The sequence below is a fragment of the Mauremys reevesii genome, linkage group 2 (assembly GCF_016161935.1).
Source record: "Mauremys reevesii isolate NIE-2019 linkage group 2, ASM1616193v1, whole genome shotgun sequence".
Lineage (NCBI taxonomy): Eukaryota > Metazoa > Chordata > Testudines > Geoemydidae > Mauremys > Mauremys reevesii.
Genome location: NC_052624.1, coordinates 285313829 through 285338389, shown reverse-complemented (window position 1 = coordinate 285338389; position 24561 = coordinate 285313829). Strand labels below are relative to the sequence as shown.

The 24561-nt window shown below is 67.5% G+C and overlaps 2 protein-coding genes across 6 annotated transcripts in view; one reads left to right on the top strand and one right to left on the bottom strand.

The window, feature by feature from the left end:
* The first annotated feature begins 726 nt into the window (after window positions 1–726).
* ADCK5 (aarF domain containing kinase 5) lies at window positions 727–12831 on the top strand. 3 transcript variants are annotated; one of them, XM_039525499.1, is made up of 15 exons: window positions 727–804; window positions 4738–4838; window positions 6149–6298; window positions 6486–6561; window positions 7839–8039; window positions 8663–8803; window positions 9379–9492; window positions 9755–9886; window positions 10204–10287; window positions 10613–10694; window positions 10868–10946; window positions 11041–11132; window positions 11434–11549; window positions 11668–11784; window positions 12327–12831. In XM_039525499.1, the coding sequence occupies exons 1-15, from the start codon at window positions 787–789 to the stop codon at window positions 12396–12398; spliced, it is 1575 nt and encodes a 524-aa protein (XP_039381433.1). In that variant the 5' UTR covers window positions 727–786; the 3' UTR covers window positions 12399–12831. The 3 variants fall into 3 exon arrangements, with proteins under 3 accessions (XP_039381433.1, XP_039381432.1, XP_039381434.1); XM_039525498.1 differs by having other exon boundaries at window positions 11297–11549; XM_039525500.1 differs by lacking the exons at window positions 10868–10946; window positions 11041–11132 and having other exon boundaries at window positions 11297–11549.
* CPSF1 (cleavage and polyadenylation specific factor 1) overlaps window positions 12806–24561 on the bottom strand; it is a 35884-nt gene continuing 24128 nt past the window's right edge. For all 3 annotated transcript variants that reach the window (XM_039525495.1, XM_039525496.1, XM_039525497.1), the window contains exons 24-38: window positions 24059–24148; window positions 21803–21946; window positions 21151–21303; window positions 20824–20940; window positions 20370–20460; window positions 19947–20031; window positions 19503–19644; window positions 18887–19039; window positions 16468–16644; window positions 16259–16325; window positions 15847–15894; window positions 14937–15092; window positions 13765–13894; window positions 13040–13178; window positions 12806–12957 (exon numbers count right to left, since the gene is read on the bottom strand). In XM_039525495.1, the coding sequence (XP_039381429.1) occupies window positions 12910–12957; window positions 13040–13178; window positions 13765–13894; window positions 14937–15092; window positions 15847–15894; window positions 16259–16325; window positions 16468–16644; window positions 18887–19039; window positions 19503–19644; window positions 19947–20031; window positions 20370–20460; window positions 20824–20940; window positions 21151–21303; window positions 21803–21946; window positions 24059–24148 (1740 nt within the window). In that variant the 3' untranslated portion in view covers window positions 12806–12909. The remainder of the gene's footprint in view (window positions 12958–13039; window positions 13179–13764; window positions 13895–14936; window positions 15093–15846; window positions 15895–16258; window positions 16326–16467; window positions 16645–18886; window positions 19040–19502; window positions 19645–19946; window positions 20032–20369; window positions 20461–20823; window positions 20941–21150; window positions 21304–21802; window positions 21947–24058; window positions 24149–24561) is intronic.

Sequence of the window (24561 nt, the reverse complement as noted above, 5' to 3'; positions counted from 1 at the left end):
ACACGTGGGGACACGCCCCAGGTGTCACCCTGAGCCCCAGCCCCAGCCCCAGCCCCGGCCAGGGGCCAGCAGTCAAAGGGGCTCGGCTCTCCGGGCGCTGCGCAGGGAGCAGGCACCACACGTGGGGACACGCCCCAGGTGTCACCCTGAGCCCCAGCCCCGGCCCTGGCCCCCAGCCCCGGCCCCCAGCCCCGGCCCCCAGTCAAAGGGGCTCGGCTCTCCGGGCGCTGCGCAGGGAGCAGGCACCACACGTGGGGACACGCCCCAGGTGTCACCCTGAGCCCCAGCCCCAGCCCCAGCCCCGGCCAGGGGCCCCCAGTCAAAGGGGCTGGGCTCTCCGGGCGCTGCGCAGGGAGCAGGCACCACACGTGGGGACACGCCCCCGGTGTCACCCTGAGCCCCAGCCCCAGCCCCGGCCCCCAGCCGCCAGAGCCGCGGCCTGCGGAACTCCCGACCACAAGGGGCGGGGGCGGAGCGGGACCAGCCCCGCCCTTCCCGCTTCGGGGGCGGGGCCAGCTTGGGGCACCGCCCATTCTGCCCACCACGGCGAAGGGGGCGTGCGGGCCAATCAGCGAGCGCTGTGTAGGATGGAGGCGGGGCCTGGGTCCGCAGGGTCCCGTCAGAGCCGGGCAGGAGAGGCGCCCCGATCCAGGCGGCCCAATCGGCGTTCGCCCTGGTGGAGGGGGTGGAGCCTGGGAGCGGGCGGGCCAATCACCGCGCGGGTGAGTGAGGGGGCGGAGTCCTGGCGGCCCGTGGCGGCGGTAGCGGACGCTGACAGCGGCGGTCATGGAGCTGCGGCGGACGGTGAGGAGAACTGCGGGCCCCACGCCTGGGCGGGGGCTGCCGGGACCGGACCCCGGGGCCTGGGTCCACCTGGCTGCGGGGCGGGAGGCGGCCGGGGCTGGGGCTGGCCGCTCCTCCGCCCGCGGGCTGGCTGCTGGGTTTACGGTATCGCCCCCGCCCCCGCCTGCTTCCCGCGGCCTGGCTATTATGTGCATTACGGTACCGCCCCGGTACTTCCCGCGGGCTGGCTATTGTGCGCATTACGGTACTAACCCCCTCCGTGCTTCCCGCGGGCGGGCTACTGGGTTTACGGTATCGCCCCGGTACTTCCCGCGGGCTGGCTATTGTGCAAAGTACGGTACTCTCCCCCCCCCCCGTGCGTCCCGCGGGCTGGCTACTGGGTTTACGGTATCGCCCCGGTACTTCCCGCGGGCTGGCTATTGTGTGCATTACGGTACCGCCCCGGTACTTCCCGTGGGCTCGTTAGTGGGTGCATTACGGTACCCCCCCCCCCCCCCGTGCTTCCCGCGTGCTGGCTGCTGTGCGCTTTACGATACTCCTCCCCCGTGCTTCCCGCGGTCTGGTTACTGTGTTTACGGTATCGCCCCTGCGTGCTTCTCGCGGGCTGGCTATTGTTTGCATTACGGTACCCCCCCCTCCCGCCAACCACTTTCTAAGGGCTGCATATTGTATGATTACGGTACCCCCCCCAACCCTGGTACCTCTTGCTGGCTAGTTATTGGGTGCATTACGGTACCACCCCCGCCCCTTGCTTCCCAAGGGTTGATTATTAGGTCCATTACTGTGTGCATTACGGTACCGCCCCCCCGACTGTGCTGGGTCTTGTGGGCATTACGGTACCGCCCCCCCCCGACAGTGCTGGGTGTTGTGGGCATTACGGTACCGCCCCCCCCCCCAGTGCTGGGTCTTGTGGGCATTACGGTACACACACCCCATGGCGCCAGGTTCTGCAGTAGCCTGGGGCGCCCACAGTCCGAGAGCCCCAACCTTCCGTGCTGCCAGTTCTGCCCCAGACCCCGCCCCGCCCTGGCACAGACGCCCTGGGGAGTCGGTCTCTGCCCCGCCCTGACCATGGGGCTAGCACGTGGCAGGCAGCCCCTGTGGCCGGCTAGTGTGGATGGGCAGGGGAGGCGGATGCCTGCTCCCGGGCGGTGCAGCCCGGGCTCCCCAGGCCTGGTCTGCCCCAGAGGTTGCCCCAGCTGGGACACGGCCCCGGGGGCCCTTGCCAGGCAGGGCTGGTGTCTCGGAGCCCTCGCTCCCAGGCCAGGGGAGGCTGTTTGCGCCCAGGCCCCAGATCTGCCCAGCGTGCCTGGCACTGGAAAAACACCCCGAGGCTGATTGGGAAACAGATTTCTGAAGGCGACGTGCCAAGGCCGGCTGGGGGGCTGTGACGGGGGGAGGAGAGGGGGCTGCGGCTGCAGCCTTGAACCGCTCTGCCTTGGGACAGGCGGGAGGCCCCTTGATTTCGTGTTCCCTCCCTCCCTCAAGGACAAGTTGTTAATCTGGCCTGAGGCTGGAAACAGCCGCCTGCTCCTTGCGAGTGCCCGTGCTGGGCTCCCAGACAGGGACAGGGGGGTGCCCCCATGGTGCTGCCCGGGGTGCAGATCTGCCGCCTCTCCTCTCGCTGGGTGGCACTGGGGAGGGCGCGAAGGCAGGAGCCAGGGTGCCGAGCCCGCGGTTCAGCCAGGCGTTGTGCAGTCAGCACCCACGGGGGGAAGCTGGGTTCGCCCGCCGGCTCCTGGGGGCGGGGGCAGGGACTGTCTGGGTTGGGCACTGTGCCGGGGACCCTACACCAGGGATGGGCAGCCCAGGGCCACGTCGGGGCCCCAGATCATTTTATTTGGCCCTCCACAGCCCGATGCGGAGCAGCAGCCTGGTGGCGCCAGGGCCTGGAAAGGGATAAAGCGGGTGCCACGGGGAAGGCCCCCACCTCTTTGTGTCACATGATGCTGTGGCGAGAGACAACGGCCAGAGCTGGGCCCAACCCTATGGGACAGGACCTGACCCCTCCTCCCCCGGCATCACCCACCACCCCGGGGACAGGACCCGACCCCCCTCTCCCTGCTTCACCCACCACCCCGGGGACAGGACCCGACCCCCCTCTCCCTGCTTCACCCACCACCCTGAGCGCAGAACCCGATCCCGGCATCACCCACCACCCTGGGGACAGGACCCGACCCCTCCTTCCCCGGCATCACCCACCACCCTGGGGACAGGACCCGACCCCCCTCTCCCTGCTTCACCCACCATCCTGAGCGCAGAACCCGATCCCACCATCACCCACCACCCCGGGGACAGGACCTGACCCCTCCTCCCCCGGCATCACCCACCACCCTGGGGACAGGACCCGACCCCTCCTCCCCCGGCGTCACCCACCACCCTGGGGACAGGACCCGACCCCCCTCTCCCTGCGTCACCCACCACCCCGGGGACAGGACCCGACCCCTCCTCCCCCGGCGTCACCCACCACCCTGGGGGCAGGACCCGACCCCCCTCTCCCTGCTTCACCCACCACCCTGGGGGCAGGACCCGACCCCCCTCTCCCTGCTTCACCCACCACCCTGAGCGCAGAACCCGATCCCGGCATCACCCACCACCCTGGGGACAGGACCCGACCCCGCCACCCCCGGCGTCACCCACCACCCTGGGGACAGGACCTGACCCCTCCTCCCCCGGTTTCACCCACCACCCCGGGGACAGGACCCGACCCCCCTCTCCCTGCTTCACCCACCACCCTGGGGGCAGGACCCGACCCCTCCTCCCCCGTCGTCACCCACCACCCTGGGGGCAGGACCCGAGCCCGAACCCTCCCCTCCCGGTTTCACCCACCCACCCCGGGGACAGGACCTGACCCCCCACCCCATTGAGCTGCTCGGGCTTTGGGCCAGCGTTTGGCTCCAGCGGCGTTTGGTCTCTAGAACCTTTGGAAGAAGGAACCAACGCGCAGGCAGGCGGCGGCTGCTCTTTGTTACTGAGTGCGGCTGGCAGGCGGCTCCGCGCCGTGGGGCTTGTGCGGGCTGCGCTGCTCGGGCTCCTGGGGGGGAACGCGTTCTCCTAGGCCGGCCGGCCCAGACCCAGACCCAGACCCCAGCCAGCGCCTGCTTTCTGACTTCCCCAGGGGCTGAGGCAAACTGCTCCCCGGCACGTGCGTGCGAGCGACACAACCCCCGTTTGCACAGCGTAACAACGCGGTGCTGATCCCAACGGTTCGAGCAGGCTGCACGCGCTGGCTCCGCCTCACCGCCTCCTCACCTCCTGTGCCCCAGCGCAGGCAGCTGGCGGGAAGGGGGCCTGCTCGGCAGGACTCCTGGGTTCTGCTGTAGGGTGACCGGCTGGCAAGTGTGAAAAATGGGGACGGGGTGGAGGGTGATAGGAGCCTGTGTAAGGCAAAGCCCCGAATATCGGGATTGTCCCTATAAATCAGGACAGCTGGTCACCCTCGTTCCGTGCTCTGCCGCTTGTCTTGTGCCCGGGGGCACGTCACTGCAGGATGCGCCGGGGAGGGTGGGAGTCCTCGTGCGCTGCTCTGCACAGCTGTGGGTGGTGGTCGTGAACAGCCGCTGGCTGCAGCTGTGCTGTCGAGGCGGCAGGTGGTTGCCGGTGCCGTGGGGCCTTGGTGCTGCGCTCTGGGACGCTGAGGCTCTGATGACAGGTGTCGGGCACATTCCGGGTGCCGTGAGCTGCCCTCACGAGAAGCGTGGCCTGCGGTGCAGCCAGGCATGGTGGGATGGGCACGCTGCCAGTTCTGGGCCTCACCGTGTTTCCCTGGGAGCAGCTGGGGATGGGGGGAGCTCTGGCTGGTGCCCCGGGAATGTCTTGGGCCCTGGCAGCTCCATGCTGCCCAGTGGCAGTGAGTGCCGCAGGCAGTGCCGGGGCGGCCGTTCCTCGCCAGCACTGTCGGAGTCCCACTGATCGTTGTGCCTTGGCCCCCAGGTGCAGCTCTGCCGCTTTCACTCCCTCCTGCTGCAGAGGAGGTGCCCGTGGCAGCCGCCTGCCCTGCACTGCCGACACAGGGCCAGCCCTCCGATGCAATGGTAAGCCCTTCGCCCGGGGAGCCGGGAGCCCTCCAGCCCAGGGGCGGGGGGGCTGTCCCCTTGTTACCCACTTGGGTGGGTTGGAGACGCTCCTCCCCATGGTGCTCACCACATTCCCTGCCCCGGGCCTGTCTGCACCCGCCTGCTGGGCAGAAATAACAGGGAGGGGGACGCTGAGATTGCTCAGGCAGGGCAAACTGCGAAGACTGGTGGGTTATTCACCCAGCCAGCCACAAAACAGCTTCTCTAATACCTTGGTGGTGACCCAGGAGCCAACACAGCCCTGGGCTCCCCCCGACAGCCGTCAGCCACGCTGAGGATTCCCAGTGGGTAGAAAGTTCTACCAGTCGCCAGGGATCGGACACATCATCCCCTAGCTCAGATCTCACCGAAACACCCGCTTCCAGCCAGCTCTTATTAACCAGGCTAAGATTTCTTAACCAAGACAAGAGGGGATCATGGTTAAAGGCTGGTTATACATCCAGCTATGAACAGACTCTCCCATCCGTTTCATAGCAGACACGGTGAGCTGCTGAGTGCAAAAAGTTCTTGCCAGAATCGGTTCCTTGGGTTCCAGTCCATGTGCGTAGTTTGTTCTGATCCTTCCACGAGGAGGAGCAGGGGGCTCCAGACTGGAGCTGGACGCCTCAGTCTTGTGACTCAAGCTTCCCCTGATGAAGCTTAAGCACATGTGAGCTACAGGATCAGGGCCCTGGAGTTCCTGTCTCGATCTCCAGCAGGCTGCGACAGCCGCTGGCCAGCAGGGCTCCCTGCGTGGAGCTTCGTGTACACCCACGGGACTAGTTGCATTCACCTCCCGTTGGTTGTTATACACACAACCGGCCGGTTACCCGGGGAACCTCGGACCCGAGCAACGCCCACAGGCAATCGGGAGTCGCCGCAAATTCTCTCCCAGTCCAGGTTCTGGGCTCTGCTGTGGCTGGAGCTGTGTACGGACTGGCCAATGGCCATTTACAGACTCCTCCAGTGTGTCTGTGAAGGTAGATTTGGGGTCATTTTGCCTGCTAGTCACGTGACCCGGTCAGGCTCCGTGTCACAGGGGCTTGGGCACTGCTCGCCCTGCTGTGCCGCCAGCCGAGGCCTGTTTGGAGAGGGTGTGGCCTGGCTCTGCTGCACTGGGGGCAGGGAGGTCCCAGGGGCCGGAGAGGTCACAAGAGAGTGGGGCGGTCACGGGGGCATGGTGGCCATGGCAGGGAGGGGGGTGGTAGCCACGGGGGGGGCAGGGCAGTCACATGGGGGGGCTGGAGGTTATGGGGGGGCTCTCACCGCTGTCCCCTTGTCCCCCCCAGCTGGGACCGGTACAGGGGGCTGCTGCGGAAGGGGCTGCTGGTTGCGGGGCTGGGGCTGCCCCTGGCGGCCTGGATACGCTACGGCCTGGCTGACGCCCAGGAGCAGAGGAAGATGCGGCTGCTGGTGGAGGGCGTCGGGCGCTTCGGCAGGTGGGTGTTGGCCGGGCCCGGGGACAAGGGGCTCGCTCCACCCAGGTGACTCTAGGGCCTGGGGAAGACGTGAGCTCCCAGGCCCCACTGCAGGGGGAATCAGGACTCCTGGGTTCTCTGCTGGCCCCAGGCCAGTCACCACCCCTCCTTCCATGGCCGTGCTGAGCCATCCCCCCTGTCCCCGCAGGTCCCTGTACCTGGGCATGCGCATCTCGCTGGATTACTGGCGGACGGCCCACGTGACGCTGCGGGGCGTGGACGAGGTATGTTCCCTGCCACATGGGGACCGGCCTGTCCCTTGGCTGTGACCCAGTGCCAGTCCCCTCCAAAGCCAGTCGGGTCACTGCCTGGCGCCCCGATCCCACGGTGATGGGCATGGGGTCAGTGTGCTGATGCTGCCTGGAGGGGTTTTCAGAGGGGGAGCCTCTCCGCTGCCGCTGGTGTCCTGGGCAGGGCCCGTCTCCCTGGCTGTGCAGCGCCCCCTGCTGGTGAGCATGTCCCTCCATTGCAGCCCCGTTACCCCTCATTGCTTGGGACATGCCCCCTGCTGGCCGGGACCAGACACCCCCTGCTGGCCGCACCCAGGCGCCTGCGCCCCCTGCTGGCCGGGACCAGACACCCCCTGCTGGCCGCACCCAGGCGCCTGCGCCCCCTGCTGGCCGGGACCAGACACCCCCTGCTGGCCGCACCCAGGCGCCTGCGCCCCCTGCTGGCCGGGACCAGACACCCCCTGCTGGCCGCACCCAGGTGCCTCGCCCCTGCTGGCCGCACCCAGGTGCCTGCGCCCCTGCTGGCCGACCAGACCCCCCCTGCTGGCCGCACCCAGGCGCCTGCGCCCCCTGCTGGCCGGGACCAGACACCCCCTGCTGGCCGCACCCAGGCGCCTGCGCCCCCTGCTGGCCGGGACCAGACACCCCCTGCTGGCCGCACCCAGGTGCCTGCGCCCCCTGCTGGCCGCACCCAGGTGCCTGCGCCCCCTGCTGGCCGGGACCAGACACCCCTGCTGGCCGCACCCAGGCGCCTCGCCCCTGCTGGCCGGGACCAGACACCCTCTGCTGGCCGCACCCAGGCGCCTGCGCCCCCTGCTGGCCGCACCCAGGCGCCTGCGCCCCCTGCTGGCCGGGACCAGACACCCCCTGCTGGCCGCACCCAGGCGCCTGCGCCCCCTGCTGGCCGAGACCAGACACCCTGCTGGCCGCACCCAGGCGCCGCGCCCTGCTGGCCGAGACCAGACACCCTCTGCTGGCCGCACCCAGGCGCTGCTGGCCGCACCCAGGCGCCTCGCCCCTGCTGGCCGGGACCAGACACCCCCTGCTGGCCGCACCCAGGTGCCTGCGCCCCCTGCTGGCCGCACCCAGGTGCCTGTGCCCCCTGCTGGCCGGGACCAGACACCCCCTACTGGCTGCACCCAGGCGCCTGCGCCCCCTGCTGGTCGGGACCAGACACCCCCTGCTGGCTGCACCCAGGTGCCTGCGCCCCCTGCTGGCCGTTCCCCCCCCAGTGCTAACAGCTGCTCCCCGCCGCGTGTCTTTGTCGTCAGAACAGCCCAGAGTACAAGGAGGTGATGTCAGCCTGTCACCAGCGGGCAGCCGACCGCCTGGTGCAAGGCGCCATCTACAACGGGGGCCTGTACATCAAGCTGGGCCAGGGCCTGTGCGCCTTCAACCACCTCCTGCCGCCCGAGTACATCAGCACCTTGCGTGTGCTGGAGGACCAGGCCCTCAGGAGGGGCTGCGGGGAGGTGAGTGCCGGCTCCCTGGGGACGGGGTGCGGGGAGGTGAGTGCCGGCTCCCCGGGGCTCCTGGGGACGGGGTGCGGGGAGGTGAGTGCCGGCTCCCTGGGGACGGGGTGTGGGGAGGTGAGTGCCGGCTCCCCGGGGCTCCTGGAGACGGGGAGGTGAGGGCCGGCTCCCCGGGGCAGAGCAGCGGGCTCCATGGGGCTCCTGGAGACGGGCCTCTCCTTAGGCACCACCACTGCCCCCAGAGCAAGGGGCCAGGCTGGCAGCCCTGGAGCCCCCTCTGCCCCTAGCTTCACCAGGGGTGGGCTGGGCAGAGCTCTCCATTCTGCACACCACTGACTGCTCCTGGATGCCACTGAGCACCCGCCCGGGCCCCCCGCCCTCTGGAGCATGGGCGCTGGCTGCTTCTGCAGGCTGGGTGAGGGGGACACCTGCCCGACAGACCCCCCCAACTCACAGCACACCGGGTACAGCTGGAAACTCCAGTTTGGTCTCCGCTGCCTTGGGGCCGCTCAGAACCAGCGCCCCCGCATGTGGCGTCTCCGGCTGCCCCTGCCCTCTCTGGGCACGAGCCGGTGCCGGAGGGCAGCTCCCTGACGGCCAGCGCTCCCCGTCTCCTGCCGCAGGTGGATGAGTTGTTCCTGGAAGATTTCAAAGCCACGGCCGACGCGCTCTTCCGGGAGTTCAACTACCAGCCCATGGCCGCAGCCAGCCTGGCTCAGGTGCACAAGGCCCGGCTCCAGGACGGCACCCTGGTGGCTGTGAAGGTGCGTGAGCTGGCAGGGCGGGTGTGGCTGGGTCCTGGAGCCGGAGGGGCCCCCGAGTCCTGGCCCCAGCCTGGGCTGAGAGCAGCCCCATGCTGCTGGGTGGGGGTGGGGGCAGGGGCAGGCGGCTCAGGCTGCTGGAGGGGGCCTGCAGGGTGGAGGACAGGCCAGGACCTGAGGCAAGTCCCAGGACTCGCCTGCATGGGAAGTCTCCAGCAGCTGCTCCCCCAGGGCTGGGGCCAGGAGGGAGATGGAGGCTCTGCCCCAGGCAGGGGTGTGCAGCACCCAGCATGGAGCGGCCCCGATCCCTGCCGGGCGCCTCCTGGGCACAGATACCCAGCACTAGGAGCCAGGATGCTGCCGGCTCCGTGGGGCTGCAGTCTGAGTCCTGCCTGCAGGGGGCGCTGCCCGACCCTGGTGCTGCCAAGCCGAGCCCCCCTGCATGTGGTGGGGCCTGGTCCCAGGCTGGGGGTGGTGAATTGCATTCTGGGCCCTGGGATGCCCGTGTGGCTGGGCGTCTCTGCGGGCAGCCAGCAGCCGAGGCGGGGTCCCAGCGCGCTCCGTCTCCGCCTCCCCAGGTGCAGTACATCGACCTGAGGGACAGGTTTGACGGGGACATCCGCACGCTGGAGCTGCTGCTGCGCATCGTCGAGTTCATGCACCCCAGCTTTGGGTTCAGCTGGGTCCTGAAGGTACCGGCGCCGCCCGAGCCCCTTGGACCCATACCCAGCTAGTGCCGCAGCAGCCTGCGCTCTTAGCACCTGCCCGTGGGCCCTGCCCCGGGCATCCCAGGCCAGGAGCTTCCCTTTGTGCCGGCACGACGAGGCACCGAGCGGCTCCCCCAGCGGGGGGTTGACATGGGGGCAGTCGGTGCCCCATGCTGCGGGCCGTGTGCCCACCTTGGCGTGGGAACGCTCGCGCTAGCCCGCCTGCCCCTGCCCTCTCTCTCCGCAGGACCTGAAGGAGACGCTGGCCCAGGAGCTGGACTTCGAGAACGAGGGCCGGAACGCGGAGCGCTGTGCCCGGGACCTGCACCACTTCCCCTACGTTGTGATCCCCAAGGTGCACTGGGACAAGTGCAGCAAGGTGGGGACGCGGGACGGCTGGGCCCCATCTCCAGCAGCCAGCTGGGTGGGACGCCTGGCTGCAGCCTAAGCTGCTGGGCTGGGGCAGCTGCAGACACCCCCCTGCTCTGTGGCCGGGTGGGTTGAGCCCTGGGAGGCAGCTGGGGTCACCCCCTCACTGCCAGAGCAGCTCCTCCCCCAGGGGGCACAGGAGACCCCCTCGCCCTGGTACCTGGACCTGCCTGTACCCTGGGGCCATAGCAGGGGGCGAGGAGCTGCTGGCTGCCCCCTGGGAGAGCAGGGCCCCGGCTCCTCCTGACCCCCGTCTGCTCCCCCCAGAGAGTCCTGACGGCAGATTACTGCGAAGGCTGCAAAATCAACAACGTGGAGAGCATCAGGGCGCAGGGGCTGGACCTCAAAGACGTGAGTGAGGCGCTGCCGTTCGGCGAAGCGGGAGCCCAGCTCCCTGGGGACCAGGAAGTAGGGCCCAAGGGGCAGAGTCCCAGTGGATTCTGGGAACCTGCCCTGGGCATAGGGCTGCCACGTTTAAGCTCCCCACCCCCATGCTGCGAGGTGGAGACGGTCCACTCCAGAGGCAGCTGCATTCACCGGCAGGCAGAGCCCCCCCGTTCGGCGAGCGCTGCAGGATGGCACCTGCTGAGGGGCCGTCGCTGGTCAATGTACCCTGCCCGTGAGCCCCCTCTGCACCTCGGGGCGCTCTGGCTCACCCCGTCTCGCCCTCTTGCAGACCGCAGACAAGCTGATCCAGATGTTCGCCGAGCAGATCTTCTACACAGGCTTCATCCATGCGGACCCGCACCCTGGGAACGGTACGGGGGCTGGGGGAGCAGGGAAAGGGTCTCCCTGGGCCAGCACTGCCCAGGCTGGGCCGGGGACAGGGGGTCCCTCCCCGCCCAGAGCGCCGAGGGGAGGCGGCCAGTGGTGGAAGCAGGTTGGGTGCCCGGGCCCAGGGCGCCGTGCAGTGACCCGCTCTGTGTTGCAGTGCTGGTGCGGAGGGGCCCCGACGGGAAGGCCCAGCTGGTGCTGCTGGATCACGGGCTCTACGAGTTCCTCAGTGAGAGGTAGGGACCGGGCGGGGGGCAGCGCTCCAGGGCCCGTCTCCACCCCCCGTGGGGCAGGCAGCCCTGGGTGACACGGGCCCTCTCCCCGTGGCAGGGACCGGACGGCACTGTGCAAGCTGTGGCGAGCCATCATCCTGCGGGATGACGCGGGCATGAGGGCCTGCTCCGCCGAGCTGGGCGTGAAGGGTGAGTGGGGGCTTGGGGGGGCTCTGGGCGTGGGGGACACGGTGAGAGGGGCCCCAGGCAATTCCCATGCTGGGGGGCTGGTTCACTCAGAGCCTCCGGCCGCTAGCCTGGGCCCCTGGGCTCTGCCCCGGCTCCCCTGACGGCCAGGCCTGGCCTTGCCCCAGATTATTTCCTCTTCTGCGAGATCCTGATGCAGAGGCCCATCCACATGGGGCAGCTGAGGCTGGCCAACATCCTGACGTGGGAGGAGACGCGCTACATGCAGGCCATGGCCCAGCACCACTTCGATCGCATCATGCAGGTGCTCAAGGACCTGCCCCGGCCCATGCTGCTCGTCTTCCGCAACATCAACACGGTGCGGAGCATCAACATCGCCCTGGGCGCCCCCGTCGACCGCTACTTCGTCATGGGCAAGAGGTGAGGGGGCCACAGGCCGCAGCCAGGGAGCTGAGCCCGCCCGGCCGGGCCGGCGTGGGGCTGGGCCCAGGGCAGAGGGTGATGCCTCGGGCCTGACCTGGCCCCTCTGTCCCCACAGCGCCGTGAAGGGCTGGAGCCGGATCGCTGGCCACAGCTCCTCAGGCATCCGCAGCAGCAGCCTCTTCTGCTGGCTCCGGGTGAAGTGGGAGAGCCTCAAGTTCGAGATCGCCCTCAGGTAGGGGGGGCGCGCGGGCTCCGGCACCAGGGGGCTGGCTTGACCCGGGGGGGGGTGCGTGGGCTCCGGCCCCGGGGTTGGCTCGACCGGGGTGGGCGCGCGGGCTCCGGCCCGGGGTTGGCTCGACGCGGGGGCGCGTGGGCTCCGGCCCGGGGTTGGCTCGACGCGGGCGCGGGCTCGGCCCCGGGGTTGGCTCGACGGGCGCGGGCTCCGCACGGGGTTGGCGCGCGGGCTCCCGCGGGGGTTGGCTCGACGCGGGGCGTGGCTCCGGCCCGGGGTTGGCTCGACCGGGGGGGGGGCGTGGGCTCCGGCCCGGAGGTTGGCTCGACGCTGGGGCGCGGGCTCCCCGGGGTTGGCTCGACCGGGGCGCGGGCTCCCGACGCGGGGTTGGCTCGACGCGGGGCGCGGGCTCCCGACGCGGGGTTGGCTCGACGCGGGCGGGCTCCGGCACCGGGGTTGGCTCGACGCGGGGCCGCGCGGGCACCCGCCCCGGGGGGGTGCTGCTGGCACACGCTCCATGCTGGCTCTTGCTTCCTCCCCAGGAAGGAGATGTTCTCCATGAGGCTGATGGCCTCCCTCATTCGCTTCCTCGCCTACGTGGGCTTCCTCTCTGAGAGCGAGCAAATCTACGAGTACCTCCAGGCCTAGCGGAGCCGGGCCTGCTGTGCCTCGCGGGCCGGCCGGACTGGACGCTGGGGCAGTGCCTTGCCACCGGGAGCCTGGGCTGTTCCCTGTGGCTGCATCGGCTCCGGGGGCCACACAGACTCTGATCTTACACTAATAAAACGTGCCCCACAGTGGGTGGTCAGTGGTGCTGCAAGGGGAGCGGCGGGGGGAGCCAGGCCCCCTCGCTTCATGGCTTTCCGGCAGCTTGTACGGTGGGGCCGGGACCCCCACTTCTCCAGCCAGGCGCATGCCTGCCCCTTCACCCAGCCCGCTGCAGCTGGAGGGCCAGCGTCTCTCCCCCCAGCCAACCCCCTCACCCAGCAAACACCACAGCCACGAGCACGTTGTGCTTTTTCTTTACAAACCCCCCCCCTCCCCCCATTCATACAAAGCTGGGCCCGGCCGCCAAGGAATTTACAAGAGCTGGGGCAGGCGCTGGCCCCGTCGACCCAGAGTCCGTTAGAAATGAGCCGTGACGCGGTCGATTTCCAACAAGTCCTCCAGGATCTGCAGGGAAAGAAGCAGGCAGGTGAGGGCAGGGCCCTGCCGAACCCCCGCCGCAGGCCGAGCCGGGGGGCTGGCTACTCACTATGTCTGGCGTGGTGCCGATCTTCTTGGCCAGCTCGCTGCGCTCCATGGCGCTGAGGTAGAGATAACGGCTCAGCAGCTCCCCATCCAGGATGTTGCGGACGGCGTTCTGCAGGATCCGGCGGTCCACATGCAGCATCCTGCGCGAGAGGAGCTGCAGCTACCGGCGGGGAGCCTGGGGGGGGGGGCCGCGGGCCAGGCTGGCCTGCCCCCCACTGCTGCCCCCTTCCCACGTTCTCAGGCCAGGCTGGCCTGCCCCCCACTGCTGCCCCCTTCCCACCTTCTCAGGGCACATAGGACGGCCCAGGTGTCCCCCTGCAGGGAGCAGCTGACCTCGGTGAGGCTGGTGGGAGGGCAGGGTCGTGCTACGGCCAGGGGGGCCACCTGGAGCCCCAGCTCCTCTCCCCCAGGGCCCTAGCAGAGGACACCCCCTCCCCCTGCATGGAGTCCTAGGAGAGGCTGGCCTGCCCCAGGAGCCCCACAGCCGGCTTCGAGGTCTGTCCCCCCTTGCTGTAGAGTGACACTGGAGACACTTCACCCCATCTCCTGGCAAGGGGCAGCTGAGCCCAGGGCCCTTCCCTCTGGCCGAGGGTACCGGGTACCGGCACCCGGTAGCTGATCCCTGCCCCTCCAGGGTCAGGCAGGCTCAATGCCATCTTTCCTCACGGCACCCACAGAGCTCGGCCCAGGCACACAGCAGAGGGGAGGTGGGGAGCAGGGCGGTACCTGAAGGCTCGGGGGTTGAGGCCGGCATGGTGCGACAGCATGGTGGTGAGGGCATTTTGCAGCATCAGCAGGCGCCGGTACGTCTTCTCCAGCATGGGCAGGAGGAGGCCGATCCCGCCGTCCAGCGTGGCTGGGGAGAGAACGGCCCGTCAGGGAACCCCGGAAACCCCGCTTGGAGGGGAGGCTCCCGGGGCTGGGCCAGCAGCGAGCCCTGGGTAACGGGACCCAGGTGCCCCCTGCAAGGTAACACCTTCCACTGCAGCAGAGACTGGCAGCCCCGGCTCCTTCCCTGCCCGCTAGCCCCACCGTGCTGGGACGCACTTCCCACCGCCCCAGGCGAGCCCCTGCTCCCCTCACAGGCTGTGCACCCCCCCATGGCCCCACAACTGCACCTGATGCCCACTCCGCCCTTCCTCTCCTTGGCCCGTCACTCCAACCCCATCTGCCCCCATGAGCCACCATGCGGCTTCTCCGCCTCCCGGCCCTGAACACGAGCTCCTCCCACCCACCTCCACGACCCCCCGGCAGACCTGCTGCCCCCTGCTGGTCCACCCACCTCTTCCTGCTTTGCCTGCCTCCCCGGCCCATGGCAGCCTGGCTGGAGGCCTCTGGGGCGAGGCCTCCAGAGCACAGCCCCACGCGGACGGCAGGCGTGGAGAGTCTCCACCTTCTCCACGCCCCAACCCACGTGGCAGCTGCTCCGCAGAGGGCAAGCTGCTCGGCTAGGGTGACCAGATCACCCAGGGCAAATATCGGGACGCGGGGGGCAGGGCGGGAGCAGAGGGGGAAAAAGTGGCGGCAGAGCAAAAAACCAAACAAAACCCCACCCCCGATTCCTCCTCCCTCCGCAAGCGTCTCCTGGCCATGGCGTGCTTGGCTGGGGGCGGGGATTTGGGGAGGGATCCAATGGGGGAAGGAGGGGGCGAAGTCGGGGCGGGGGAGGGCGCAAGCCGCTCCGGAGCCTTTGCTTGTTTGTCCAGTGTCCCGACCTAACGTTGGTCAGGACGCGGGACAAACACGGGACGTCTGGTCACCCTATGCTCGGCACAGGCACCGTCTCAGTTTGTCCAGCTCCTGGCACTACAGAGGCCCGGCCCGGCCGCTCCCCCAGTGCGTGGGTGGGGTCAGAACTGGGCGCCGCGCTGCCCCCTGTGGGCCGGAGCCCAGCCTACCGAACCAGGTGATGTGCTTGCTCTCCCAGGCGCTGGACTTCTTGGTGGCGCCGTCGGTGGCCCAGCGGCAGGGCGTCCTCCAGAAGGTGTTGACATGGGTGCCCACGTGGAAGTCGGCCCTGCGCAGCAGCCGCATCCCACCGAAGCTCTCCTTGGCTAAGAGAAGGAGCGGGAGCAACTCCATCAGGGCGCGGTGTGGCCCATGGAGACTCCAGCTCCCAGCATGCTCCGCTCTGGAAGCGATGGAGCATGGCATGCTGGGAGCTGGAGTCTCCATGGGCTGCAGTCCTGAAGGGGCTGGACTAGCCAGAGGCCCCAGGCTCCCACCCAGCTCCGGCTGCAGCAGGAAGGAATTTCCAGCCCCAGGGTCAGGGGGCTGCAGGTTGTTAGATGTTCCTGTGGATTTGTTTACATGCAGCCCTACAGTATTATTACCCGGCCCTGCAACAGGCCAGACTCAGAGCCCCACGGGGAACAGCTGCAGCAGGGCCGACCGATGGCCCATCTGGCCTAGTAACCTGTCTTCCAGCAGTGGCCGGTGCCAGTGCTTGTGGGGCGATTCAGTGACCGTCCCGTCAGCCAGTCCCTGGTTCTGGCAGCTGGAGGCTCACGGGGGGTGTCCCTGGGCTCATCGGAGGCCCGGGGGGTGAATGACAGATCGCCTGGCCCGCACCCGCAGAAGCTGTTCCCTCCCCCCGACACGGCTCAGCCGGCAGCCGCTGAGGGACTTGGCTCTTCTCCAGCCTGTTTGGTTGGGCTCCAAGCACCTGACAAATCCGAGTGTCATCGTGTCCACACTAGAGGGGAAGGGACCAGTCCCAGAGCGAGTCGCTGGGCGAGCAGGGGCTGCCCCGGGCCGGGGCCGGCAGGCAGGGGGCTGGCTGAGAAGCGGGGGGGCGGAAGGCCTTACCTTCAGGCAGGTACATATAGACCATGAGGTTGCGATCGCGATCCGACACTGCGGGGAGAGAGCAGAGAGCAGCAACGTTGCTGTGGGCAGCATTTCAGCCCCGCCAAACACACACAGCTACCCAAGAGCCCCCCCCTGCAATGGGGGGCACGCTCCAGCCCCCCGCCCTGGGTGCAAACCTGGCTCCAGCTCCCATCCTGATCCACCTGCGGCTGCTGGCTCTGCCCTCAACACCCCCCACCCCCAGCAGCTCTCAGTTCACTGAGCAGTTCCGGCCCCACCAGCTCGCCCAGCCGGGACCGGGGCTGCCCACGGGGGTCTCCTCCCTTGCTGGCCTCCATGATCCCACGGCGCCGGGCAGGAGGCCTGGCCGAGCCCTACGTGCGGGGGATGGAGAAGGAGCGGAACCTACCCAGGAAGCCCAGCTGGTCGGTGTCCACCATGAAGTCCACGCTGTAGACCTCCAGGGGCTTGGCATCCTGCGGCAGGAGAAGCAGGGGTCAGGGGGAGCACACAGCCGCGGGCGGGGGCCCAGCACCGCGTCCCGGAGCGACTGAGCCCTGCTCTGGGCCCCGGGCAGCCCCCTCCTACCCGCAGAGCCTCCCCCCCCTCCCAGCGCACCCGGCTGACGAGCGACAGCGTCTTGCTCTCCTCCTGGTAGCGCAGCAGCGAGATGCTCTTCATGACGTCGGCCGCCAGGATGAAGTTCTTGACGCTGATCATCTGGTGGATGTAGAGCTGCGTGTCGATGAAGGCCATGCCCGTCAGGTCGTTGTCCTTCAGGCTCCACAGGAAAATCTGCAGGGGGAAGAGCGCCGGGCTCACGCCATGGACGGGCAATGGGGCAGAGTGCCTGAGCCGGGGGCCGACTGGAACCAGTACCCTGCAGTACCCTCGCCCGCCCGCCTCTACCTGGGGCTGGTCAGAGCCAGCGCTGCCAGAGGGGACAGGCCCTGTACCCCATAACCCCCCCCAACCAGCCATTCCCCACCCCCTGGGGCTGGTCAGAGCCAGCGCTGCCAGAGGGGACAGGCCCTGTACCCCATAACCCCCCGCAACCAGCCATTCCCCACCCCCTGGGGCTGGTCAGAGCCAGCGCTGCCAGAGGGGACAGGCCCTGTACCCCATAACCCCCCCAACCAGCCATTCCCCACCCCCTGGGGCTGGTCAGAGCCAGCGCTGCCAGAGGGGACAGGCCCTGTACCCCATAACCCCCCCCAACCAGCCATTCCCCACCCCCTGGGGCTGGTCAGAGCCAGCGCTGCCAGAGGGGACAGGCCCTGTACCCCATAACCCCCCCACCCACCCATTACCCACCCCCTGGGGCTGGTCAGAGCCAGCGCTGCCAGAGGGGACAGGCCCTGTACCCCATAACCTCCCCCCAACCACCATTCCCCACCCCCTGGGGCTGGTCAGAGCCAGCGCTGCCAGAGGGGACAGGCCCTGTACCCTATAACGCCCCCCAACCAGCCATTCCCCACCCCTGGGGCTGGTCAGAGCCAGCGCTGCCAAAGGGGACAGGCCCTGTACCCCATAACCCCCCCCAACCCGCCATTCCCCACCCCCTGGGGCTGGGTCAGAGCCAGCGCTGCCAGAGGACAAGCCCTGTACCCCATAACCCCCAACCAGCCATTCCCCACCCCCTGGGGCTGGTCAGAGCCAGCGCTGCCAGAGGGGACAGGCCCTGTAAACCATAACCCCCCCCAACCAGCCATTCCCCACCCCCGGGGGCTGGGTCAGAGCCAGCGCTGCCAGAGGGGACAGGCCCTGTACCCCATAACCCCCGCCAACCAGCCATTCCCCACCCCCTGGGGCTGGGTCAGAGCTAGCGCTGCCAAAGGGGACAGGCCCTGTACCCCATAACCCCCCCCAACCAGCCATTCCCCACCCCCTGGGGCTGGTCAGAGCCAGCGCTGCCAGAGGGGACAGGCCCTGTACCCCATAACCCCACCCCAACCAGCCATTCCCCACCCCCTGGGGCGGGGTCAGAGCCAGCGCTGCCAGAGGGGACAGGCCCTGTACCCCATAACCCCCCCCAACCAGCCATTCCCCACCCCCTGGGGCAGTTCAGAGCCAGCGCTGCCAGAGGGGACAGGCCCTGTACCCTATAACGCCCCCCAACCAGCCATTCCCCACCCCCTGGGGCTGGTCAGAGCCAGCGCTGCCAGAGGGGACAGGCCCTGTACCCCATAACCCTCCCCAACCAGCCAGCCATTCCCCACCCCCTGGGGCTGGGTCAGAGCCAGCGCTGCCAGAGGGGACAGGCCCTGTACCCCATAACCCCCCCAACCAGCCATTCCCCACCCCCGGGGGCTGGTCAGAGCCAGCGCTGCCCGAGGGGCCCGGCCCGGTACCCCATAACCCCCAACCAGCCATTCCCACACCCCTGGGGCGGGTCAGAGCCAGCGCTGCCCGAGGGGACAGGCCCTGTACCCCCCAACCCCACCCCAACCAGCCATTCCCCACCCCCTGGGGCTGGTCAGAGCCAGCGCTGCCAGAGGGGACAGGCCCTGTACCCTAGACCCCCCCCCACCCAGCCATTCCCCACCCCCTGGGGCTGGTCAGAGCCAGCGCTGCCAGAGGGGACAGGCCCTGTACCCCATAACCCCACCCCCGCCCCACCCGTACACACCCCCCAGGGCTGGATCAGAACCAGTGCTCCCCAAAGGGGACTGGGCTTAGAGCCAGCGCTGCCAGAGGGGACAGGCCTCGCACCCCACTCCCTGCCAGCCCACCCTAAAGGCAGCAGCTGCCCTGCGATGTCTCAGGCTGGCACTGGTTCACGCTCAGACCCCACTTCCCAGGGCGCTTGGTCCCCAAGACCAGCTGGAGGAGACGGGACTCTGCTCCCCAGGTGGTGCCCTCCCTGAATCGTGGCCGCTAGCCGCTGGGATGGGGTGGCACCAAGGGACGGGTCTTGCCCACAGCCCCCTCTGGCCCAGGCTCCTTGGCAGTTTTGTGCCATTTCCCTGCAGCTGGGGAGGACCCTGAGAGGCTCCTGGCGCCCCCTGCTGGCCCCGCTGGGGAACGGGCCCCTCACCTTCTGGCCGATGGCCGACACCAGGTAGCCGTGGCAGTGGCAGAGGGCCGTCACCGGGCCCTTCTGCTCCTTCTCATACAGCACCTTGAACTTGTTCTTGGTGAGCGGCTGCCCTGGCTCCGGCACCACCTCGATGATGTCCATGATGAGGATCTGCAGAGATGGGCGGGACGGGGGGCTGTGAGCCAGGGGCAGTTCCCTCCCGGCTGCCCTGACAGCCCAGCCCGGCCCCAGGGCTGCCCGCGCCGAGCTCCACACACCAGCCTGGGCTGAGGGACCCACCCCCGCGCCCTGCCGGGGATACACAAGCTCACTGGTCCGGTGGCTGAGCGCGGCACGGCGAGAGCAGGCCCCACAAGGAGCCCAGCTCCGTGCAGACAGCCTGGGAAGCGACAGCCCCTTCCCCCCGCAGGTATCTCTTGGGCACAGCCCAGCAGCCCCCACACGGCGACCTGGCCAAGCGCTGGGTGCAGATGATGGCTCCATCCAGGTGAGGGGGCAGCCAGGAGGGCAGGGGGATGGGCTCAGTAGGGGGCGCTGTGGTGCAGGGAGCGGGCCGGGAGGAAGTGCAGGGAGAGGACAAGGGAGGCCAAGCCCCCGGCCAGCCCGCACTCACCCGGCCGCGGCAGGTCACCTCCTCGCCCTGCATGAGACACGTGCCGGCGGCGATGTAACCCTTCAGCCCCGACACCGTCTCCTCGCTCTTCAGCGACACCGTCTTCATGCAGGTCACGTGCTCCCATTCCTCCAGCTCGATCCTGGCAGGCGGGAGAGGCAGGCACAGGTCAGGGCAGCGGGGAGCCCCACACCAGAGCGGCCGGGGCCAGGGCCCATGGCGCCAGGCTCCTCCCCACAGACACAAGCACACAGTCCTGCCCCAAACGTCTCCCTCTGCTGTGGGGGGAGGCCAGCACCTGCTTCTAGCCCTCTGCCCTCCTGGCGCAGGCCCAGGCCCCCACCGATGCAGCACTCCCAGGGCCGGGCCCTCGTCCCCCCTGCCTGGCAGAGCCCATCTCCAGGAGAGGAGCGCCAGGGCCCTGCCCCACTCGCGGGCCCTTACCGGGTGTTGGGGATGGTCTCCCAGCTCACGGGCGAGATCAGCTGGATGGAAAAGGCCTCCTGCTGCGGGTGGATGTAGCGCTCGTCTGGGGGAGACACCAACACAGCTCCAGTCCCCAGCCGGCCCCCAGGACAGGCGAGGGGCTGGCACAGACACAGCAGCCCCCCGCCAGTGTCACACACCGACCCCCCATCCCACAGCTCTGCCCCGGGGACGCCCCAGGACTCTGTGGGCTGGGGGGACCTTCACAGCCATCGGGGCTCTTGCTCCCAGGGAGCCGGGCCATGGGGCCCGCACAGGACAGGGAGTGCCGGCCCAAGCCTGGCCCATAACTGCCCCGCAGGAACTGCTGCCAGCACTGCCCACCCAGTGCCAGTGCGCTCCCCCCACATCCCTCCCCGAGTGGGGCAGGTCTCTGCTCACCCCGCTCGATGCTCTCAAACTCCTTCTCCTCTCCCGTCATGCGGGGGATGCGGGTGCAGGGGTTGACGACACTGGTGGCCACGGCGTAGACCTGCCAGAGAGACGCAGCCGTTAACAGGCCGCCAGGGGGCAGCACACAGACCGGGGGCCCCTCCACCACCTCCCCGACTGCTGCAATCCGCCAGCCACGCAGCGTGGCCACAGGAGACAGCAGTGCTCCCCAGGGGCTCCCCTCCCCCCCCATCGGCTGGCATCGTGCGGGCAGGGGGCATGTGGCACGGAGCAGAGCCAGGCAGGAAGGGCAGGACACGGCTGTGCCCTGCAAGATGCCCCTTGGCCGGGTTGAGGGAGGAGCAGCACTGCCTGCAGAGTGGTGGGTCCTGGGCCGGCAGAGCTGAGCTATCGGGGGACGTTGTGCCCCAGAAGGGGACTCCCCACGGCAGCACCCCGGTACCTTGGACTCCACGTGATAAGCCACGTAGTGCGTGGTGCAGCGCAGCGGGATCTTTCTCACAGGCCACGGAGCGTCGTAGGACAGGTACGCGGGCAGGACGCTGATCCGCAGCTCCCCCTGCGAGCAGAGCCCACGGTCAGCCCCTCCCTTCAGTTCAGCCCCCCCCACGCCCCAGAGAGAAGGGCTGCTGGCCAGGACACGCCCTGATGGAGCAGTGCATGCTGGGACCTGTAGGCCCTCTGCGCCCCACCTCCACAGAGCCCAGGCAGCGTCTGTCTGCCTTGTGGGGCCCTGGGCTCCGCCCCCAGCCAGCCACGCCCCACATACCTGTCGGTTGAAATAGAGAAAGCCCTTGGGGCAGTTGACGTTGTGGAAGGGAGCGAAGGACTCGATCAAGCCGTCAATCGTCATGGGGTGCAGGCGCAGGGCCCCCCGGGCCGTCACCAGCAGCCAGTGCGGGGAGGGCCCGCAGATGAACACCTGGGAGCAGAGCCAGCGCCGGGGTCAGAGTGGGGAGCCCAGGGCTCGCTGCCAGGGTGCTTCGGACCAGGGGCTCCCGCTCGGCCTCTCCAGGGGCTCTTTCCTGGCCAGCAGGCAGCTGACTCACCAACCCACAGCCCCCGGCCATGCCCAGGAGGTCTCCCCTCCAAGTGCTGGCCGAGCCAGCCCCTGCTTAGCTTCGGGGCTCTCACAGGACAGCAGCCTGCAGCAGGAGGTCGGGAAATCCTGCGGCTCACCTTCCGGGTGCAGCAGCCAATGCGCCAGGACGTGCCCAACCCCCCACCGGCACCCAGAGGGGTCTAACTGCCCCAGAGACCTGCCCGAGTGGGGCTGCCCCGCTGGCTCTTTCCCGCTGTCACCCAGCCCCTCGGTACCAGCAGCTGAGCCTGGGGCCAATGTGAACAGTGAGGGACTGACCCAGGGGCAGCCTCTGCTGCCCTGGCAGCGGCTCTGAGCCAGGCCTGCCCCCGCGGCTCACCCCCGAGTAGCCATAGATGTCCTCGAAGTAGCGGAAGCGGGCGACCCGCCCCCGCGCGCCCCCCGACTCCTCGCCCCCTGCGCTCTCCGATTTCTTTTTGGACAGCTTCAGCTTCTTCTCCCGGAAGTTGATGTTGTGGGGGACCTGACAGGAGGAGAGATGGTCACAGATGGGTGAGGCCCCCAGGCACCATGGGACCGGAGCCCTGCAGCTGAGCTGGGAGGGGCGAGCATCAAGCAGGGAACCCACATGACAGCTGGGGGGTCCCCACCTTTCCATGCTCACAGGCACGTCACCTGCGGAGGGCGCTGCAGACTCCCCCCCAGTTCCCAATGGCCCTGCCCACCGCTGGCCCCTGGGGAAGCAGCTGGGGACAGTCAGAGCTGCAGCCATTCAGCTGCTTTGCACCTGGGACACTAACACTTCAGATCAGGGCACTCGCCCCAGACAAGCCCCCCAGAAAGGAACAAGCTGCCTGGGAGTTTTACCTCCCACTGGGGCGAGATGGTGCATTGCATGCTGGGAGCATATGGGCGGGACCTCGAGAGGTGGTCTAGTCCAGCCCCCTGCACTCATGGCAGGACTGAGTATTACCTAGCCCAGGGGTCGGCACCTTTCAGCAGTGCTGTGCCGAGTCTTCAGTTATTCACTCTAACGTAAGGTGCCGTGTGCCAGTCAGACATGTTAACGTTTTTAGAAGGGCTCTTTCTGTAAGTCTATAATCTAGAACTAAACTATTGGTGTATGGAAAGTAAATAAGGTTTTTAAAATATTTAAGAAGCTTCATTTAAAATTAAATTAAAATGCAGAGCCCCTCGGACTGGAGGCCAGGACCTGGGCAGTGCGAGTGCCACTGAAAATCAGCTCGCGTGCCGCCTTCAGCACCCGGGCCATAGGTTGCCCACCCCTGCTCTAGCCCATCCCTGACAGGTGTTTGTCCAACCTGCGCTTAAACATCTCCAGGGATGGAGATTCCACAGCCTCCCTGGGCAATTTATTCCAGTGTTTAACTACCCTGACAGTCAGGAAGCTTTTCCTAACAGCCAACCTAACCCTCCCTTGCTGCAATTTAAGCCCATTGCTTCTGGCCCTGTCCTCTAGGGTTAAGGAGAGCAATTTTTCTCCACCCTCCTTGTAACAACCTTTTATGTACTTAAAAAACTTATGTCGCCTCTCAGTCTTCTCTTCTCCAGCCTAAACAAACCCGATTTTTTCAATCTTCCTTCATAGCTCATGTTATCTAGACCTTTACTCATTTTTGTTGCTCTTCTCTGGACTCTCTCCAATTTGTCCCCATCTTTCCTGAAATGTGGCACCCAGAACTGGACACAATACTCCAGCTGAGGCCTAATCAGCACAGAGCAAAGAAAAATTACTTCTCCTGTCTTGCTTACAACACTCCTGCGAATACAGCCCAGAATGATGTTTGCTTTTTTTGCTACAGTGTTACATGTGTTGTATGTTGTTACAGTGTTGTATGTGTGCAACTGATTGTTCCTTCCTAAGTGGAGCACTTTGCATTTCTCCTTAGGATGAAATTCAATATTTACTTCAGACCATTTCTCCAGTTTGTCCAGATCATTTTTAATTTTAATCCTGTCCTCCAAAGTACTTACAACCCCTCCCAGCTTTGTATTTGTCCACAAACTTTATAAGTGTGCTCTGTGTGCCATTAGCTAAATCACTGATGAAGACATTGAACAGAACCGGACCCAGAACCGATCCCTGCGGAACCCCACTCGTTAGGCCCTTCCAGCCTGACTGTGAACCACTGAGAACGACTCTCTGGGAACGGTTTTCCAACCAGTTTTGCACCCACCTTATAGCAGCTCCATCTCGGTTGCATTTCCCTACTTTGTTTATGAAAAGGTCGTGCGAGCCAGTATCAAAAGCCTCACTGAAGTCAAGGCATCACGTCTACCGCTCCCCCCCAGCCACAGGGCGGGTTACCCTGTCACAGAAAGCTGTCAGGTTGGTTTGACACGATTTGTTCTTGACAAATCCATGGTGACTGTCACTTATCACCTTATCTTCTAGGTGTTCACAAATTGATGGCTTAATTCTGTGCTCCAGTATCTTTCCAGGACAGAAGTTGAGCAGACTGGGCTGTAATTCCCCATGGTGGGGACACTCCCATTGGTGTGGAGGGCAACTAAAAAGCAGAACTTTGTGGGGTGCTTTGGGCCCCCCTGCTCCCTATCAGCTGGGCCTGACGGCAGGGGGACACATGGGCGACCTCAAACCCTCCCCCGTTACCTTCTTAAACCGGACTTTCAGGTTACTCTGGCCCAGCTGGGAGTCGTGGCTGAAAGCCTCGTAAATCAGCAGCTCCTGGTCCACGTGAACCTGCCAACAGGATGAGAAGAGCTGAGACTCCTGCCCCTCCCGTGCCCACCCAGAAGCCACCCCTCCCCGCACATACCCACAGGTCAATCTCAGCCCCAGCTCCAGGCAGCGGAGCCGGGGAAGTGGCAGGAGGCTTGTGAGGCCGTGCTGTGAAAGGCAACCTACCCAGCGATCGCAGGGCTGGAGTAACCCCAGTGGGTCCAACCCCCAGGGACGGGCAGGCCAGTCCCCCTCAGAGAGACACCCCAGGGACAGGCAGGCCGGTCCCCCTCAGAGAGACACCCCACGGACGGGCAGGCCGGTCCCCCTCAGAGAGACACCCCACGGACGGGCAGGCCGGTCCCCCTCAGACAGACGCCCCAGGGACGGGCAGGCCGGTCCCCCTCAGACAGACGCCCCAGGGACGGGCAGGC

What these genes read in the sequence shown, in the direction of transcription:
- ADCK5 (XM_039525498.1), top strand. An exon ending in GCACCCTGGTGGCTGTGAAG is followed by an intron (nt 8,804 to 9,378) that starts GTGCGTGAGCTG and finishes CCGCCTCCCCAG; the next exon opens with GTGCAGTACATCGACCTGAG. An exon ending in GGTTCAGCTGGGTCCTGAAG is followed by an intron (nt 9,493 to 9,754) that starts GTACCGGCGCCG and finishes CTCTCTCCGCAG; the next exon opens with GACCTGAAGGAGACGCTGGC.